The sequence below is a fragment of the Calliopsis andreniformis genome, chromosome 2 (genome assembly GCF_051401765.1).
Source record: "Calliopsis andreniformis isolate RMS-2024a chromosome 2, iyCalAndr_principal, whole genome shotgun sequence".
NCBI classification, from domain to species: Eukaryota; Metazoa; Arthropoda; class Insecta; order Hymenoptera; family Andrenidae; genus Calliopsis; species Calliopsis andreniformis.
In genome coordinates, this window is record NC_135063.1 from 10,334,488 (window position 1) to 10,353,506 (window position 19,019).

Genomic DNA, 19,019 nt, shown 5'->3' on the forward strand with positions numbered 1-19,019 from the left:
CGCGCTGTTTTCGCAAGCATGAACCAAATACGTACACGGCCAAGGGGTTAACCGAGCGCGTATCCCCTGCTATCGTCATAACCCACATAGAGGGCGTCACACCGAGGGAGAGGGGATGGCAAAAAGAGAGAGAGAGAGAGAGAAGAGAGAAGAGGGGTGGCCAGTGACGTCAAATTCTCGGCACACAGCCCCCTCACACAGATGCGTCGATAAGCTTTGCTGGATGCTGCATCCACTGCCACCCTCCCTCCCTCCCTTCGACACTCCTCATCCCCCGTTTTCCATCCTAACTACCGAACTATGACGTAAACCGTTTTGCGAACGGCTTTCCATTTATCTTCGCTCTCTTAATTTCCTCCGGAAAAATCGAAACCGTCGCTAGTGGCTGTCGCGTCCGCTGCAGCACGAGATGAAATACATTTTCGCGTCCAAGTGTCAACTGGATGTTGAGCGAAACGCTGCCTCCAAGGACCTCGTAATATTTTGAAATCTGGAGCGCGAATCGGGGAAACAATTTCTATTCGAGCGACCGATCGGGATTCGTTTTCGAGATAGGACCATAGCGATGGGACGATGTGAAGGCGCAAGGTGTTCCGAATGTCGCGAGAATTTCCCTTCGAATGTGAAATATTAACATACCTAAATAGAACGATTTCTATGCGGTTTGAATATCGATTGTTTGAACTCGCTTTAGCATAGGAATTGAACAAATGCAACATGAAAAGTAAATGGACAAAAGTGTCTGGTTATAGTTAGGTACATATTTTGGATCCACAGAAGTATTATCTTCACCTAAATTTTACTATCTAGGAATAAGAAAATTTAACAATTTGAAAATTTAAAAATTTGAAAATTTGAAAATTTAAGAATTCAAAATTTTGAAAATTTTAATATTTGAAAATCAGTACATTTGAAAAATCGAAATTCTCAGGTAACAAAGATTGAGATTTCATTTTCCTCATGATAGAAGAATAATAGTAATTACGTTCAACCTCAACATTCCATATTTACCTAACATGTCTTTTTCGTACCACGCTGTAAATCTGTCGCTCGATGTATCAGAACGTAATTAAAGGTCACTGTCTGTGTTATGCAAATATAGGATAGAAATTGTAGGGAACAACGAAAAGGCTAACTGGACTGGTCAGAGTAATTTTCCAGCGTATCACTAGGCGCATTAATTATCCTTTCAGCGAGCGAACGAAAATGAACAGGGGCTGCATTATACACCTTTCGCAGACTCAGTTCACATTCGACGTTTAATTACCACAAAATCCAATCTTGGTTAGCCGACAATGAGAGTAATTCGCTGCTGGCTTTTGTTAAGTGAGCAACGCTGAAGGAACGCGAGACCGATGCGTTTCGGGGAGAGTAACGATAACTGTTTTAATTGAATTTTAAAACCGGGTGGGGGCGGGATGACTGGTGGGGAACCACCTTGGCGGTATTCCAAACAGCTTTCTACGTCTCCGACTTCGGAGCAATTGCCTTCCGTTCAATTAAAAATCAACGGAAATGAGAGGGCAGAGTATCGTTACACGCGTCGTTTAATAGAGGACAACGCTCGACTCGCGTCGTGACTTCGAAAACAGAAAGGTATATCGGCCAAATGCTGAGTGGAGGACTCAGAATACGATGTAAACAGAAGTTCCCATCGTGCTGGAAGTGTTATTCAAGAGCAGAAATTCTCGAAAATCTTGGGAGACTTCTTTAGCTTCACTGAATTTTAATACTGGAAGTTTCTAACTGGTATAGCTAAGAAAATTGTACAACAGATATTTTCCCTAGTAGGGATAATACTCTTTTAAGATACTGTAACTTAATAAAACCAAATATTTTTATACTCTTTGAGAAAGTCGTTGGGAAATTATGATATCGTTCAAGTGCGATTAAGAACTAACGTGAGGAAACCTTTTCGAAGGTAAGGAGTGCATTCAGCGAAATGGGAGACAGATGAAGTGGATGCACGCTGAATGGGACTTCGTTACTGCGGAAATATTAAAGAAATATATTTCTTACTTCATAAACTCTCTAGAATTTTTGCGAAACCACTCTTACTTTATTGTTTCTAATTTTCCCACTATAATACTGGGACGAATAACCTTCCACATAATTCTGAAAGAGAACTATTTTAGCCTTATATTCTAAATACTAAAATTAGCAATTCTATTTACTTTACTAGTCCTAACGTTCACAATTACTACAATCAATTCTATAACACAATTAAATTAGTAATTTTATTATTCTAGTCTTAAACGTGGCAAACATAACTTCGCAAAAATGGGGAATAAAATTTTTCAAACGCTACAAATGAAAGCAACAAGCATAAAAGGACGAAACCTAAGTGCTCTGAGATACCAAGTCAAAATGTACCATTACTTAAAACTGAAAGTCTTCTCTATAGAAACACGTTTGCCTGACTAATTCTTCTTGCACACGATCAATCCTGCGAGCACGTTTCGCAAGATTCTCGCGCATCGATGGCATCCAAAGCCGCGAGGGATGAAAGGTGCTACGAAAGTGGCGAGACGTGGTGCAGAGAGGGCCAGCAACTCATTTGGACAGTGACAAATGGATCTATCGGTCGGCGGCTGGTTCCCGCGTGAAATGTATCTCGTCTTGTTACGATCGGATGGGCGACTCTGGTATCGGCTCCATTTCGAATTCTTCGAACAGGGCTTTCCTTCGTTATCTACCAGGCGTCCGTGAACGCGCTTTTCCGATCCCATTACGCGCGTTATTTATTACCGGTGAACGCGTGAAAATAGCATCGCTCGACGTCAATGGAGGCGTCGTCTGATAATTATGAGCCACCGTGGAAAGAAGGGAAGACTGATAGCGCGACTCGATCGGCTATCAGTGGACTTTGGGAATGAAAGGATTATTTATTTAGTTAAGTATTTTAAAGAAGAAATACTTCATACACGTGAAATGGACCATCACCACCAATGTTCCAATTACTTTTCTGTTTTCCACATCTAATGACAATATAAGTGGAAGGTAATATTGATGACGCTCTTAAAATTTACACAATTTGTAGAATATTAAATAATGTATAAAATAATTAGAATTTATTCACCGCTGCTGTTATTGGTTTAGTATTCGAGTACCTATTCGTTAACCCAAAAACATCACTTTCATGCTCAATAGAGGTAGACATGATAAAAAACTTTTCAAAAATTGATCAAAGGGAATAAATTTAAATAGACGATGCTCAATACGTTTCAGAGCAAAATTTCAATCGTCCTTTTCCCAGATACTTCGTCTCAAGTACTTGACCCAATCGAGAAGATATATTCATGATCTTGCTTTGAAATTTTCTCTACTACCAGCTGTACATTACTCCGCTCCTTTTTGAAAAGGATATACCTTTTAAATGACTCAGAATGCACACGAAAAGCAGCTAGTCAGAAAAAAGGGAAGACAGGATGCCAGGATCCTCTACATGGGTTTTTATCCAGTGGATTTTCATCGTCACGAAAGCTATATTTTCAGAAGGATCCAGTCACTTATTCAAACAGATCGAGTTCCTAACAATGGGACGTTTTTGCGATTCAGAAGTGACAAATTTACGAGCGACACAATAGCGTCGCATACACGGCGCTGTTATTCGAAGAAAGAATCGGTGGGTAGCTTCCCACGCGATGAATTTCGGCCCGACAGCTTTGATTACTAACTTCGTGCTCTTATGATATATGTATGCTGTTCATAAATAAAGGGAAAGAGGTCAAAATATGAATGTACAATATGTAAACCTACGTGCGTTAAAGAGAACTTAATTTAAAGAATTAATAACGATCACAAAACTCTGAGAACTTAACATAATTTTCTGCAGCTGTGAAAATTCACCTCGACTTTAGGAGGACTCTGTGAAGTAGACTCTCTCAACGCTTGCTAAGTATTTTTTTGTGACTAGACATTACTTCTTACGAAGTAGACTTACTTTCATTCTAGGCCGTTTAAAATACTTATACCTACTTAAGTAGCGTTTCAACTCCCTATTATATATTATACAAACTTGAATTTAATTACAAAAACTTCGAAATAATACAAATATTTTGTAGTAAACGAAATTTAGCCTGGTCTTGTGTTTAGAAATAAAAAAGCCAGTGAATATGAGCTAAGATATTATCTACAGGGTGGTCCCCCTTTTTCTAATTATAATGACACCAAAAATATTTTACATTCAATTTGAATGATATAGAAGATCCAATATACTGCAAGAGATATTTTTTTCAAATTCTCAAATAAAATAGATACGTACCTAGCCTTATTTAAGTGAACCACCCTGTATATTGTACAAAAGCGTTTTCAAACTAGTCAGACAGTCCTCTTCAATAACAAACAATTTGACAAAATTGAATTCCGTAAAAACCACCAAAAAAGATGTTATTACAGATTAATCATAGAACACCCTACATAAAATCACCACTAAATAAATTCCCCACTACTTCACGATCTCCACCCTCATCAGCCTCTCCTCTTACCCCTAAATTCGCTAACAAATCCTCGACAAAGCACACACATTTCAACTCCTTTACCAACCTAACTCCGCTCATTCTTCCCCGCGGGAAAGAACAATAAAGCAGCTCGAAGGGAATGGGCAGAATTTCATTAGCATTCACGTTGATTACCGCGAAATTGCGGAGGGGGGCAGCTCTAATGGAGGCACGTAGACAGGAACACGCAGAGAAATGGAAGAATAGGGGGAGGAGAAATTTGTTGGTCGACGGGCGATAAAAAGCATGCACGCGACACTGACCGGAAGGATGCGACCGCACACTTACCGGCTTCCTGGTGGGCCGCGGTCGACCGTGTAAATCGGCGCCGAAATTAGCGTAAATCACGCTGGGAAGCGTTTCGCTCGCGCGCACGCGGCTCTCCTCTCGGTTATGTACAGCGTCCGGTGACCAGAATATAACCTGGTTTTTCGTCCAGGCCCCCGCGGTCGGTTCGCTTATCATGAATAATTCATAACCGATAGCCAGCGGGGGCTAGTCCAGGGTGTTTGGCAAGGGAATAAAGAGAGGAAGGACGCTAAGGGGAGGGGGGTGGTGGGCAGAAATTCGGATCGATCGGAGAGGGACCAATAGACAGCGTCTTGTAGTCGATAACTTCTTAATTGGAAGAAGAGATCCCCACAAAGGCCTCGGGGGTGTCCTCTTTTCGGGGACACTTGCGACAGGGACAATGTTGCCGAAACTCCTCGTCGATTGTTCGACGCGGGGGCCATTGTCAGCTAATTTTCTGGGGTCTAAACAGGGAGCAATTTGTTGACGCGAATGCTTAATGGCGCCGGCGGGTAAAGGAAGACGAACTTGAGGCTGATCCTTCCCGCCACCGAGTGGAGAGGAGTCTCTCTGTTTGGGAGGAAGGAGCTTCGAATTGAGTTGGGTCGTTAACGTGAGAGCGTGTTCCTCTCGAGGTGGAACTCGCTCGGCTCCTCTGCCGCAAAAAGTAACGGGATTGGGAAGGAGCTGGATGTACCGAGGCGAACGTACGAAAGGAATCGGGCACAAGGGGCTGTGCATTTTACTGTCTCGGACAGTGGAGCTGGTTCCGCCAGGCTGAGCACAAATCAAATCGAGGAGAGGGTACGAGGGGATTTCGCGGAACGATCGAGCCGAGGAATTCTTGGATACATTCGGGGGCGTATATATTCTGCGGTGTCTCTTGATCTCTCTCCTTTTTCTTCTTGTTACTTGGCAAGCAAAGGGAGCACGAGAGCGTACAGGAAGATAAACTCGTCGCCCTGTGTACGATCGAGGAGTATCCTGCTGGCAGAGGTAAACGTATACTTGTTAGAAGAGACATAGTGTGGTTCTGTCTTAACCAATTGATACAGTGCTACTGAGGAGTTCCAAATAGTAGAACGACAAAGGTTAATAATTAATCTTGCTTCGTATTTAAAATATTCAGCACAATCCCAAGAGAGATGAAGAGTTTACACTATCAATAAAAAAATAAACCTCTTGTTTCATCATTTAAAACTTATTTCTCAGTACCTATAGAGATTTAACTATCAAGCTATCTTTTCTAACAAGTATAAGTTTACACGAAAAATGTCGAAGAAAAAGCATACGAGAAAAAGTATAGAGAGGACGGGAGTTGAACCCCGAAATGTCCAACTGCAACTAGACGAAAGAAGTAAAAGAAACAGAAGGAATCAGCTGAAGTGGTGGAAAAAGACGCGACGTTCGTAAAGAAGAAACGCTGAGGCTGGAGGGTCAAGTGCTCTCGGATATCTGAGAGATTGAAATTCGAGGCGGTTCGCCTTCACCCGAACGGTCCTCCTTATTTACGAGACTTTCAATTACGCTCAGCCCCAACCACCCCCACCGACTCCTTCCCATTTTTCTTCGGCACTTCTGCCACGTGGTCGTGACGCGTCTGGATGTTACGACGTCCACGGGCACGCTATCGACGCGCAAATCCTCTGACGCCCACCCCGACATTATCATACCTCTAGATATGCCCGACCGTCGAACAATGCTCCTTCACACTTCGCCGCCCCGTAGACTGACACCCTGACGCGCATAAATTAGTCACGGTGAATTCCTTTTTGGGGGAATCCTTTCGAACGAATCGACTGGAAATGTAAATTGTTCGTGAGCTCTAATTTTTTCAGCTGTGAAGATACTTTGAAAAGGTTAGGGTATTTTTAGCAGACTCGAGTAACCTATCAGTATCTTACGAGAGTGGGGTGAACATTCTTTTACACTTGTGATGTTCTAAGATAGGTTTCGATACAGATCAAGAAAGTTACTTTCCAGCTAGGCTATTTTAAGGTACTCGTTCTTATTGCTGTCTATATTCTTCCTTGGTTCGTAAGAGAAATCTATTCCAAAAATAGTTCTCATGGAATTCTCACATGGAGTTCTCACATGGAGTTCTCATGAATGGAAATATATTAATATAGAAAACTATCCAAAGACACGAACTTAATTAAGCTCAATCTTCTCCAAAACCAAGCAAAAAAATAAAAAAATGTTATTTCATGTTTACGACTTATTTTATCACGTCCAATCACCACGTTTCTATTTGAGTAGCATCGCAGCATTCAATTTGGACATTATTAATTATCGAAGATCCTTCGACCACAACCGTCCCAGCTACAGCGTCTCGCCTCAGATAGCCAAGGAGAAGTAATTTTAGAAACGACCGTCGATAAAGGCCCAGTATTCGAGTTGACATTTCTGAACGAGCTCTCAGAAGAGAGTTTTTGATCCCCCCATGCTTGTGCTCGCTCATCTCAGAGTAGTTTACCGAATATTGCACGGCATATCGAAAATGTCATCCGTGAGGTACAATCTGCCCTTTTCGCGTCTCCCTTAACAACAAGAGACTGGCAGATCGCTCGAGTCGAAGTTGATTAAAGGAGCCTTTAGGCGGTGACGCTTCTCAACCGAAAACAACGAGGGAAAGAATACCAGACTGGAGGCCTTCAAAAACGCCAGAGGAATTCGTCTAACGACTTACAGCGCGGTAAGGGATGATATTTTCCTCGGACCCGACTGAGTTCGTACTCCTTCGAGGCGCAAAAGGAGGCGTGCACCAGCGAGGAGGGTGTTTTAAAGAGAAAGTTTCTGGCGGCGGCCGAATTAATCACACGTGACTCCGCCTGAACTCCGTGGCGCATTTAATCCGCCAGAATTTACTGTACCCCAAAGTTTACGCCACTTTGGGATTCACTATTTCCATGCAATTAGCGTTTGCCTCGGTACATCCTCATCTTTCTCGCGTTTTTAATGATTTTTTACTGAAATATCTAAATATCGTGACTATTTATCGATACAAGACAAGATGCTTGTGAAGTAGATACAAACTGATGTCTGTGTGGAGCACAAAGTGATTTAGGTACTATAACTTATAATAATTTCATGACGTTATAGAATACGATAAAGTAAATACTTCATTGCCTATTCTATATGATACCTATTCATGTGACAAAGTTACAGGATTCAAAAATTGTTTTTGAAGTCTATTATTTTCGAGGGTAAAGCCCTCAAAATCCAACCACTTATTCCTAGGATTCTCAGTGTATTAAAGGGCCACGACAATTCGTATTCCCCATGGGGACGCTCATTAGTCGCAACAGAGTCTTCGAGCGCTAAAATTATACACTGTTCTCGTAATTTAACATAAATGAATCGACCCCCATTATTCACAAAACGAAAATCTACTCGCATCCTAAGCACAGTCGACGTATCCACACGTTTATAATTGCGGTGCGCCATTCGCACCCTTGTTCTAAGAGCGGGTATCTGCGTCTAATCGATACGCCTAACCTCTGACCTATTATCGCGGCCCGCTAGTAAGTTCTTCGTAGATATCGTTGCGCAAGATTTAGTTCACAGCGGGTTCTGGGAGCTGTTCGATAAATCAGCCCCAGGTACATACGTACGGTCAAAGGCACTTCCACTCGGTGTACTCGTCGGCCACCTCTTGTAAAAATAGTAGCTACTGTAAAATACGGACCAATACGTGGTCACATCTGAATTGACTTTTACCTTGTTCGGTGCTTTGAATGGCTGCAGTTTCCTTGTTCGATTGAAAGTCTCTCGTTTATTGTGCCGTGAAAAGACGACGAATCGAGGATACTTTAACAGAGTAAAAGGATATTTCAGTGAACTGTTTAGCGAAATGAGTAAAGTACTTCCATGATAATAGCCAACTTTTGGATATACTTATTTGGATGAAAGATTTAATTTCACTCTTATACTACTTGGAAAGGGAATTAAATTGGATTTACGTCTGCCTCTACTTCTATTTCTATCCTGTTTATCTTAGATACTGCATAAATTTGTTATCATATGTTTTACAAAGTTGAAACCGATACTATGAAATATATAAAGAATCTTAGAAAACTGTAAAATACAATAGTATTCAGTAGTAATTCTCCCATCACCTTGCCCTGCATTGCACAAATTACATATACAGTAATCCGGATCAAGGTATCAGTTAACACTCATAGGAAGGTCGCTCGATTTTCGATCGTTTCACTGAAGTGACTCACAGTAATTGAATCTCGTAAGGAGCTTTGACACTCCTCGCTATTATCGCACCAATAGGTTAATTCTAAGGGATGCTAGTGGTGAAATGTTCTAAGTAGCTTTGGATTGATAAAACTCACTGATACATCACTTCAATTGACATACGATGTAAGTAAAATCGTAGCATACAATTACTTGATTCAATAATTGGAAAAAATAAAGATCAGTTGAGTGGTGGAACGAAATCGTAAGCTTCTGAGGCTGTGCCTGTGGTAAGCTTTTCGTGGGTGCACAGAACTGGATTGGACGTTGATTCGAAGCCGCTTGATTGGTTCGCCAAGACCATATCTGCTGAACCGTTAAGTCAAACCCAGACGCTGTGCATTTTATGTGACTAACCTTGCATATACGTTTTTCTACTTCAATCTGTTACAGCAACTGTTAAGATATTTCTCTGCGTTGAAAAATCTCGAGAAGAATAAAATGAAAAAGTATGGAATTATTGTCTCCTTGGATCTCTGCCCAAACATAATTCTCCTTCTAAATAAATCACTAACGAAAATAACAGTCTTATCTAGGATGATTTTTTTTAAAAAAACTCATCTGAAAAACCATGAAAAATTCCATAAATATGAAAGTTAAACGTACAAAATGAGCTCACAGATTCCCAAATATGATTCCATTATGTTAATACACTCGTAAAAATTCAGTAGAATATCAATAGACCCTGATACCATTTATCCTCGAAATATCACAAAAAGTAAAACAAAAAAAAATTGGTTAAAATGTACTTAAATATATCGTATTTCAATAACAAACTTCATTTGCACGTCGGCCTCGAAATAAAATTATCTGCTGCCTTTTCACATCATTGGCCACTTAAACGCGTTAGCTGGTTGTACGCGTCAAAAGCATATTTTTCGTTTACCAGATGGAACACGGGCAAAGCCGCATCCGCATATCAAGAGCATGTTTGCTCAGCACATAACTTTATTTAATATTCAATAATTTTATTTAACGGTATACGCAAACAGAATTCGCGAAGCAAATATTTCCTGCCTGAGGCGTACATACAGAAGCGTTTTATGAAAAAGGCAAGACAGGACAGAAAGAAACTAACATAGCGAATATCTTTCATAATTGAAACGTTGTGTACACTTAAGCTTACGTGCACGAGCAGGTCGAAAATTCTGTTTTCGACCAAAGCATAGATAATGAAAGTTTAATATCTCTGCTATTATTCAAACTTTGCTTTTCGTACTTCTAAATGTACATGTAGTAATATTTGGCTTGGTACAGAAGTATGACATTAATGAATAATAAATTTGACAAGAATATTACAGAATATAAGATATCAAAGTTTATTAAAAAGCATACTGTAAGTATGCTTGTGATGGAATTTTAAATAATTTACAAGGATGCAAGAATAAATGGAATAAACAAAGAAGTGCTTTTGTAATTTTCACGATGTCTTATATAATAGCTTTTTCCATGATATAAATTATATTACAAAAATATTTGTATACTTTGTGAGGGTAGTTGGTAATATCATAGTTGCAGTAACTTCAGAAGCTTCTTGTCAAATGTTTTAGTAAACACGAAATAGTCTACTTTCTCTAGAACATGATTGTAATGGTAACTAAATCTGATATAAAAAATTCCTATTAGAATTTCTCTACTACCCCCAGTCAAATTAATCCACAGTTTAAAATCACCCTTTGCAGCGTTCAAATATTAAAATCGTAACACCAGTGACTATTAATTCTTGCTAAAAACCTGTAACAATATCCTAGGAAACTTGTACCCCTAATATAGTTAAAATACAAGCACGAATACAGGCAACGTACCCTGCGTATTATCAAAATATCCGTGAAAGTAGACATCGCGGTTTTCCACCCACATCCTGTTTGTTCTCATCACACTCAAAGCCCATATCCCCTAAGATCCTTATCTCCGGCGAAACGAAGCTGAAAGGGTAACTTTCCAGAAACTTTTGCACGTCACTGTACGGTACGTGGCTAGTATCTTTAGTTTCATGCCCCTCCCGAACTTTTTTACTGTCGAGAAGTTTCTCAGAATCGTTATCCTTTTATATTGCAGAACCGGCGGAGGCAGTATGCTGGATAACGTCAACATCTCCGCGATATTGGACTCGTTCTCCGTCAATTACGATAAAAGAGTAAGGCCGAACTACGGAGGTGAGTAGGGTGAACGATTTTCTCTCCCGCCTATTCGATAGTCCGATCATTCGATTACTCTGTGGTAGCATCGACGATCGTGCGCAAACCATTGATCCTTTACAGAGATCCAAACAACAGACTACTAACGATCCATCGCATCTGACAGCGATGCATCAAGCTTTGCGCACGATCCTCGATCAACCTTCGCATAAACCTGCTTACTCGTCGCATTTCTGATAGTCGTTGCACGGACTGGGCGTATCAAAAACCCATTTCACAGCGAACGAAGCGCAATTTCTGGGGATTATGAAATAGGCTAAAATTCCAGAAAGTAGAATATCTAAATCATAATTCAAACCAGCAGAAGTCGACTTCATTCGCTGTGGAGGCTGAAGAAAATTGTAACGTGTGCTTGGATTAAAATAACACAAAATTCGGTGTACAAGTATCTGACAGTGCTGAAACGTGGTTCAATAAATAAGAAGAATATCGATGGAGGAAAGTAATAGAGGACGATGTATCGAATGAAATAAATATTCGAAGGAATAGTCTTCTTAAAGGGGTAGCGTTGGCTTGGTAAGAAGTAACTCTGTGAAAACGGCGACATAATGAAACGAAAACGGTACGGAAACGTTGATCGGTGGACGACAAAGGGATGAAAGGGAGACGACAACGCCAGGAGAGGCGGAACGCTCGGGGAAATATTTTTGACGCCGCTTACTCTTTCGTCGCGGACGATACAGAGAAGAATATTCGGGACAATAGGGAGCAAGCTGGTGGGCGTGTACTTTGCTGTCGTAAAAATGCTCAGCCAGGGACGGACACGGGATGAAAAGTCGCATCTCTGTTCTTCGATATCCTGGCGAACGAATAATTCGCTGTTTTCCTCGGGAAACAATGCTCCGCTGGCTTTCGTCGACCGTAACGTTCGGCAGAGAAATCAGAACCATCTTGTTTTCGGGGGAAAACGTAACTGGTTCTGCGTTTTATCTTTCGAGAAAGTAGACCGATGCGATAGCAGAATATTCTACGAAGGGAACAAAGCAAATAGAAGTGGAGTATAGGTTGCTCGAAATCATTCAGAAGTCATGTTGTTCCATTTCGTTATATTTGGATGAAAGGTATGTGCTATATTCGGTGAAAAATCTTGTTTGGCAAAAAGGAGTATTTTAAAAGAAATATATCTCACGAACATAGAATCAAATTGTACGATTCTGAAGTAACCCAAATTTATAATTTTCTGGAACTGAGGGCACAGTAGATTACAAATAGGAAGCCCTATGGAGTTTGTGAATTAATTTTAGATTAAAGTTTTAAAAAATTTCGCGTTCACGAGCACATGAAAAGTGTGTTATTTAATGTCAGAGCTGAAGTACGTGAAAAGGTGCTAAATTTAGTGAAATCTCTGTTTATGCGCATTCCGCGACCGTCATATCCCGTAATGAAGGACATTCCGTTGGAGGAATTGCAAAAGGGGATAAAAATCTCTAAAAGAAGGAAGCTATTCGCAACATTAAAAGGAGAAAATGAAGCCAAGCTCTCGAGTAATAAAAACCTTACTCTGGATACAGAAAATTACTTCCCAGTAGGACTACTGGGAATCATCCTGTCCTTATAAGCAAAATCACTTGCCAACTGAATTTTTACAACACAGATATATCTTCCACAATTTCATTCCATAAATCCACTCCCAAAATCTATGAATGCCATTCATCCAAAACAAAACGAAAATGGCATCGAAATCTCCATAATAATAGTCTCCACAGTCATCCTCCTCCCTCTAAACCAAACATAGTCATCTTCCTCTTATAAACAAAATCACTTGTCAAATAAATATATAATAAATATTTACAGCCGAAATAAATCTCTCTGTTCGTTCTCGAAATCAACTTGAAAAATCCATAAATGCCATTCATCCAAAACAAAACGAAAGTGACACAAAAATTTCCACAATAACAGTCTCCACTATGATCCTCCTTCTAGACCAAACGTTCCCCCAATCTCAACTGTTCACCAGACAATTCCGCCCCTATATTCATTCCCGATTCACTCCATAAAACGGTTCTCATATCAATTCAGAGTGAGTCGACGCAACAAATCGTCTTTCGGAAAAACAACAAAGCCCGAGAAAGACGTACGAGCGATTTCCATGTTTGCCCAGAAGTTTTCGGTCGACCGAGGTCCCCGAAGGAAGTCGCCCTATCGAACCAACCATCGATAAAGCAAGGAAGCACCAGCTGACGTTCGAGGAGCCAAGGAGCCGACAGCTGAAATTTGTTTACCGCGTGGGCGGGTCGTGCTCCCGACTGATCAAAGGGGCGAATATCGGCGGTTTACAAGTGCCCGCGATAAAGTCAAATTTTCGGCTGGTCCCGCGCGGAGGCAGGGCGGGGCTGGGGCGCTTCGATAAAACTTGGATCGATGCTCGGGACGCGGCGCGGGTTGCCACGGGTTACCGTTAACGGCATCTCCGCTCAGGCCACGCTCCGCCACAGTTCTTTACCTTCGATTACAATTTCAACATTGATTCTGTCAGCCGACCGTCTCCGTTGTCACCGATCCCGCCGCGGGCCAGCTCCTGAATTCCTCGCTTTTCCGCGCCCGTCTGCCTGACAGCCGCCGCTGCATTCTACCCCGAAGATCACCGGAGATGCTCCACGCCGTGGAATCGAGTAACTCTCCCTTCTCCTCGTCGCCCCGGGGCAGAAATCGGATCCCCGAGGCCTCGGGAGAGGCGATGTAGGAAATGAAAATTTCTTGCCTCGACGACGACGCGAAATCTGGCCACTTCGACGATTTAATTGCTGGGGCGGCTTCAGTAGACCGCTAGGGGCTGTAGAACTGCTACGGTTCATTGATCAATTGCGAAGGAGGAGTTGGTGCAGGTCGTGATTTTCGAGGATTTAATTGAGTGGATTCTTATTGATTCGATTGGTCATGGGAGATTCTAATTGTATGGAGTACCTTCGATAGAGAATTGTGAAGGCTTGTTAGTATGGAGCGTGTAGAGGATAGCAATGAGATTTTAAACGAAAACTGGTTTGCTATTAAAAATGTTTAAAGTTGAGAATTTAAAAATTTGAAATTTGAAAATTTGAAAATTTGAAAATTTGAAAATTTGAAATTTCAAAATTCAAAAATTTGACATATTTTAATCATTTAAAAATTTGAAATATTTTAATTATTTGAATTACGTCTGCATCGTTCTATTAAGTATCACGTTATTAATAAGAGAGCTCGAAGGAGAAATGGACATCACTAGTCAGACATTCGCCAGCATCAGCTAACGATATCGTTCGAAGAAATTCCGTCAGAAAACTTCATATTCATTCCCCTGCGGCCACGTCCAACAGAAAAGGAACGGTAAACACAGCCGCTTTATTTATTCGCCACCGCCTACGAACGTGCATTCATTTTGATTCCGTCCCTGATCCCGTGCTGGGACAGTTCCAGATCCCCAGACTTCTGACGCTGGCCCCGAGCCACGGTGACCCACGAAGGCATCCACAACTGCGGTTTCTTGCTCTTTTCCCGCGGGAGACAATGCCGTGGAATTCGAGACCCCGAAAAGTGTGCTGTCCGCGCGAATTACTCCCGAAAACAACCCCTATCAATTCCCTGCTCCCCACCCGTCGTTTGGCCGATCGATTTTCTTGCCATTCCAACTGAACAACCTGCAGACCCTCTCGAACTCTTGGAGCGTTGGCTCTTTCATGAAAATACGAGTCTACGTATTCTCCCAAGCGTATTTGGTTCCATGAATTAATCTTCGTATAAAATGTAAAATAGATGACTATTTCGACGGTCGATAACTTGCGCTCGGTACTGTGAATGGAAACGGAGAAGACACGAGCAGGAATATCGTATTGCCACCAAGATAATGATCTTGATAGTAATATTTTTGAGAGTAATATTTAAAAGTAGATTCAGGGCATACAGCAGTCTGAATAAACATTTGCGTGTCACCAGTTTCTAGAACAACGTTGAATAATGTAATATACAGGCTTTCAAATGAGTTTCATACGTGATACCTAATATCTCCATAATTCTTCTTTACACTTCCACTACACGACAGGACAAAAAATAAAAATAATACATTTCTCTCGCAAGGTACGAAGCTTACATTACCATGATATATAAATTTTCAGCTTTTATTCTCGGTAAGCTCGTATTTTTAATGTGACAGATCCTCTTCGACCAAAGAACATAGCGTTAACCAAATGAGATTTCATTTCCATAGGTAATCATGCTTATGTACAAATAATTTTAATACTAACATTCTATTCTAGATCATCTAATTTACTTTCTAAACGCGAGAACGCAAATCAGTGACATCTAAAACATAACTCCTCATAAAATAGGAATATCTAAAATCATTTATAATTTCCATTGCTTGTGGATACAGTTATTACATCTAATAAGAATGGTCAAATTCAAACCTAGTCACCAAATATATTTTTGCTTACTGCAACTCGTTTCACCAATATCGCATCAAGAATCGGCAGAATATCTCCGCTGCATCGTAAAACTGGATCACGAAATTTCATGAAAAACCCTCCCTTTCTGTATATCAGCATCGCATCCAATGGAACCCATTATACGAATATATAGCCCATGGCAAAAATGGCTATAAATCCCCGAGGAATTTTCAATGCTCTTATTTTTTAACGCGCACACGACTGTATTGACTATTCCACGAGGATCGTTTCAAGCGTATCGCCTCGACGTCCGATTCGAATTATCGATAACCATGGTACAGGCAACGAAACCGAAAGGTTAGGTATTCGCCCGCGGAGAGCTTTACCACGGGGTTTTAACATTTAAAATTTAGATGGCTCTCGGACATTACCACGGCGAAGGGGATATCCGGCATCCAAAGGATAAACAGAGTTCCCTGGCTCCTTCAACTAACGGCCCTTCCTTCATTCGATATTCTCCGCAGCGACCAAGGATTTCCTCCGAAGCGCGTTTTCCACCGCACTCGCGATCGAAGTTTGCACGAAAATGACGAAATACGTGACGGGGAAACTCGATGCGCGTTCCCAGTCTCCCTTAAATGTCGCCTTGTGTATATTCGTGGGCAAACAATTCGATCGATTCTCGTAATTCAATATAGTTCAAAAGCTTGGCGCAATGTGTACCTACTTGCGAAAATATGAATCGATGAGGGGAACAGGAACGAGGTTAAGGGCACAGTTTACAAATTCAGAAAGGTTTATCGAAACTCGTGTAGCTTCTTAAGTAATCGTATAAGACAAATAGGAGTGATAGTTATTTTCTTTTCTGATGATATTTCAGGGAAAGTTTTAAAAACTGATTTGTATTCTAAGAGCATAAAGCATCAGATGTTGAATAAAAATTTCATTATGATATATGTTTCTTTTTCGCGAAAACATACAGTTTTCCATTTCTCTGAGCTTTTCGTGAATGTGTAGCTGCGGTTTCTTCGCCTTATTTTGAAAATAAGCTCTCTCTGATTTATCACGCCAGAAGCATTCTCTACTTTCATCTATCTTCTTGGATGTTCAGCTTCATTCAATTTCTCAGGGATAGTTGTAGTAGGTGTCCGTTGCATCAAAGTAAGATGAATGAGAAAAGGAGACAAAAAGATTGCAAAGATATTGCAGGTTAGTTACAATCACGGTGCAAAGACGAGTTACGGCTGCAGATTGCTAGGAATCTTGAGCAGAATAAAAATTAGTTCAGAATAAGAAGTAATTAAAAAGAAAGTAAAGAGAAATAATTATTAAAAGGGCAGAAAGAAGGACAATAAAAATATAAGAAGATAAACGATTCAAAAAATGCACCTAAATATTCTTGTCTTTCTTCTTAAAAATACGTAAATATCATAAAAGCTGAAAATAGAGATAATATTTGGGGAGATAAAACGAAAAGGTTATCTCAAGGACTTTTTTTCTTTGCTCTCAATCTTATGAATACCAATAGAAAATCGAGGGGAAAGAAATACAAACTTTTATTTAAAAAAACTTGACTGAAGAAAAACCATTAAATTTCGAATAAAATAACATTGAACGAATTCTCTCCTTTATTACAACATATATTGTACTGCGCTATAAAGCTATTTCTGTAGCAATATTCCCATATCGTCCGAGGCAGCAGAAATATTCAGAATCCTTTGAATGCACAGTCAAAAATGAAAAAGTTAAAACGTATCAAGAGACGTACGTCAGATGTAAAAGAACTGAATTTATATGCCAAGCAATAAAATATGAGTCGTAATATTTGCACACATTGGCGAGAGGAACAAGTTATAATAGAAGACGGAAAAAGGATTGACCTTGATCACTTACGCATACCTCGCAGTGATTCATATCAATATAATATCAGGCACTACAGCTTTTCTATTATATTTTATTAATGTAAATAGAATTTTTAACTGCAAATATAGCGTCTAGCATATCGTCTAACTTCCAGAAAGAGTTATAACATTAATGTTTGAAGAATATGTTGCGAAGCAATTTCACCAGCTCTTACAAATTAAAAACCTTACAGTTATTTTTAATAGAAATCCTTCACAAACGTAATTCATTTAAAAAAGTTACCTATGTAAGGCTTGTGCACAAAGCTAAATGAATTACTTCAAGAAAACAAAAAATATTCAAGCGAAAAAATGCTGTCATCTCAATTTCATCCTACAAACCAACAATTTTGTATGCACCAATTCAATAGTTCGTTACCTCTGCGTGGAGAAATAGAAACGCATACGGTTGTTGTAGATACGATCAATTTTTGTCCCTCGAATTCGTTTGGACCGTAGTTTTCTCCCTCCCCTCAAATATTTTTTTTTTATTTTATTTCGAAACAAGTCCTCACAGGTGATTGGCTGACTCGCGGAGGCAAATCCATACCAACGCGTTTCAATTAACTCGATACCACGTTCGTTCGTTGCGTTTTGCAACGTGTACGGCCGCCCGTCATTGTGAAATATGTGTCCCATATGGGACGTTCGCTGGCTATAGGGTTTTAAAAACATCCCAGAAATGGAAATGAAGATATATCGGGCAGAGCAATGCGCGATGCCGCTGGCAGGCCCGTTGTTTACGAGTCAACTTTATCGCGAAAATGCCTGCCCGTGCTCTTGCTCTTTCTTCCATCGACCGACCGACCTTCCACGTTCTTTATTCCTCACTGCGTTCCCGAACTCTTCCCACATCGGCCGTTTCACCCCAATTCCAATGGAATTCTAACGGCAATGCTCGCCTTGAGACCACTCTGCCCCGAGATGTAGATATTCAACGATGAAAATCGATCGGTTTCTGATTTAGTCGCGAGGTAATTCCATTCTTGCAATGATTTCAATCATTTTTTAGCATTATCTAGAGAAATGTTTGATGGACTTGTTTGGTTCTAGTGCCAACGCGTGGGAAATTTAAATTTATGTTAAATAATTTTTTTCCTTTTAAGTAACCTTACTCGACAGATTCTAGCACTGATTATAGAATATTAAATATGAATAAGATTTTAAATAAGACTTCAAGGGATTAATCCGACTTCGAGGGAACATATTTAATACTTTATAAAATATTAAAAAATAGAGCTGCTTTGTGCGCCTTACACTCTTGAAAGATTTAGAAATATGAAAAATTTGTAGATTTAGAAATTTGAAAATTTAAAAGTTAAAGAATACTGCAGCTGAAGTTGCAGAAGCAAGTACCTAAATTGGTAGAAGTCATCAACTAATATCGAAAATTTTATAATGTAAATAAATATAAATCTTCTTCAATTTATTCAGGCTTGATAAGACGCAAAGAACTCAAGAAGCATTTTTACGATCCAACGTTTCAGCACTGTCAGCGAAAACCGCTAACCAATCAGACGAAGCATA

General features: G+C 40.2%; 1 protein-coding gene and 1 long non-coding RNA gene across 3 annotated transcripts in view; one reads left to right on the top strand and one right to left on the bottom strand.

Moving 5' to 3' along the window:
* Positions 1-19,019, bottom strand: part of LOC143185633 (uncharacterized) — a 130,172-nt gene that overhangs the window by 90,109 nt on the left and 21,044 nt on the right. The gene's annotated exons all lie outside the window — the stretch shown is intronic.
* The window catches only part of Rdl (Resistant to dieldrin), an 83,994-nt gene that overhangs the window by 30,464 nt on the left and 34,511 nt on the right, over positions 1-19,019 (top strand). Inside the window, exon 2 of the mRNA XM_076388825.1 lies at positions 11,094-11,191. Within this exon, the coding sequence (XP_076244940.1) occupies positions 11,094-11,191 (98 nt within the window). The remainder of the gene's footprint in view (positions 1-11,093; positions 11,192-19,019) is intronic.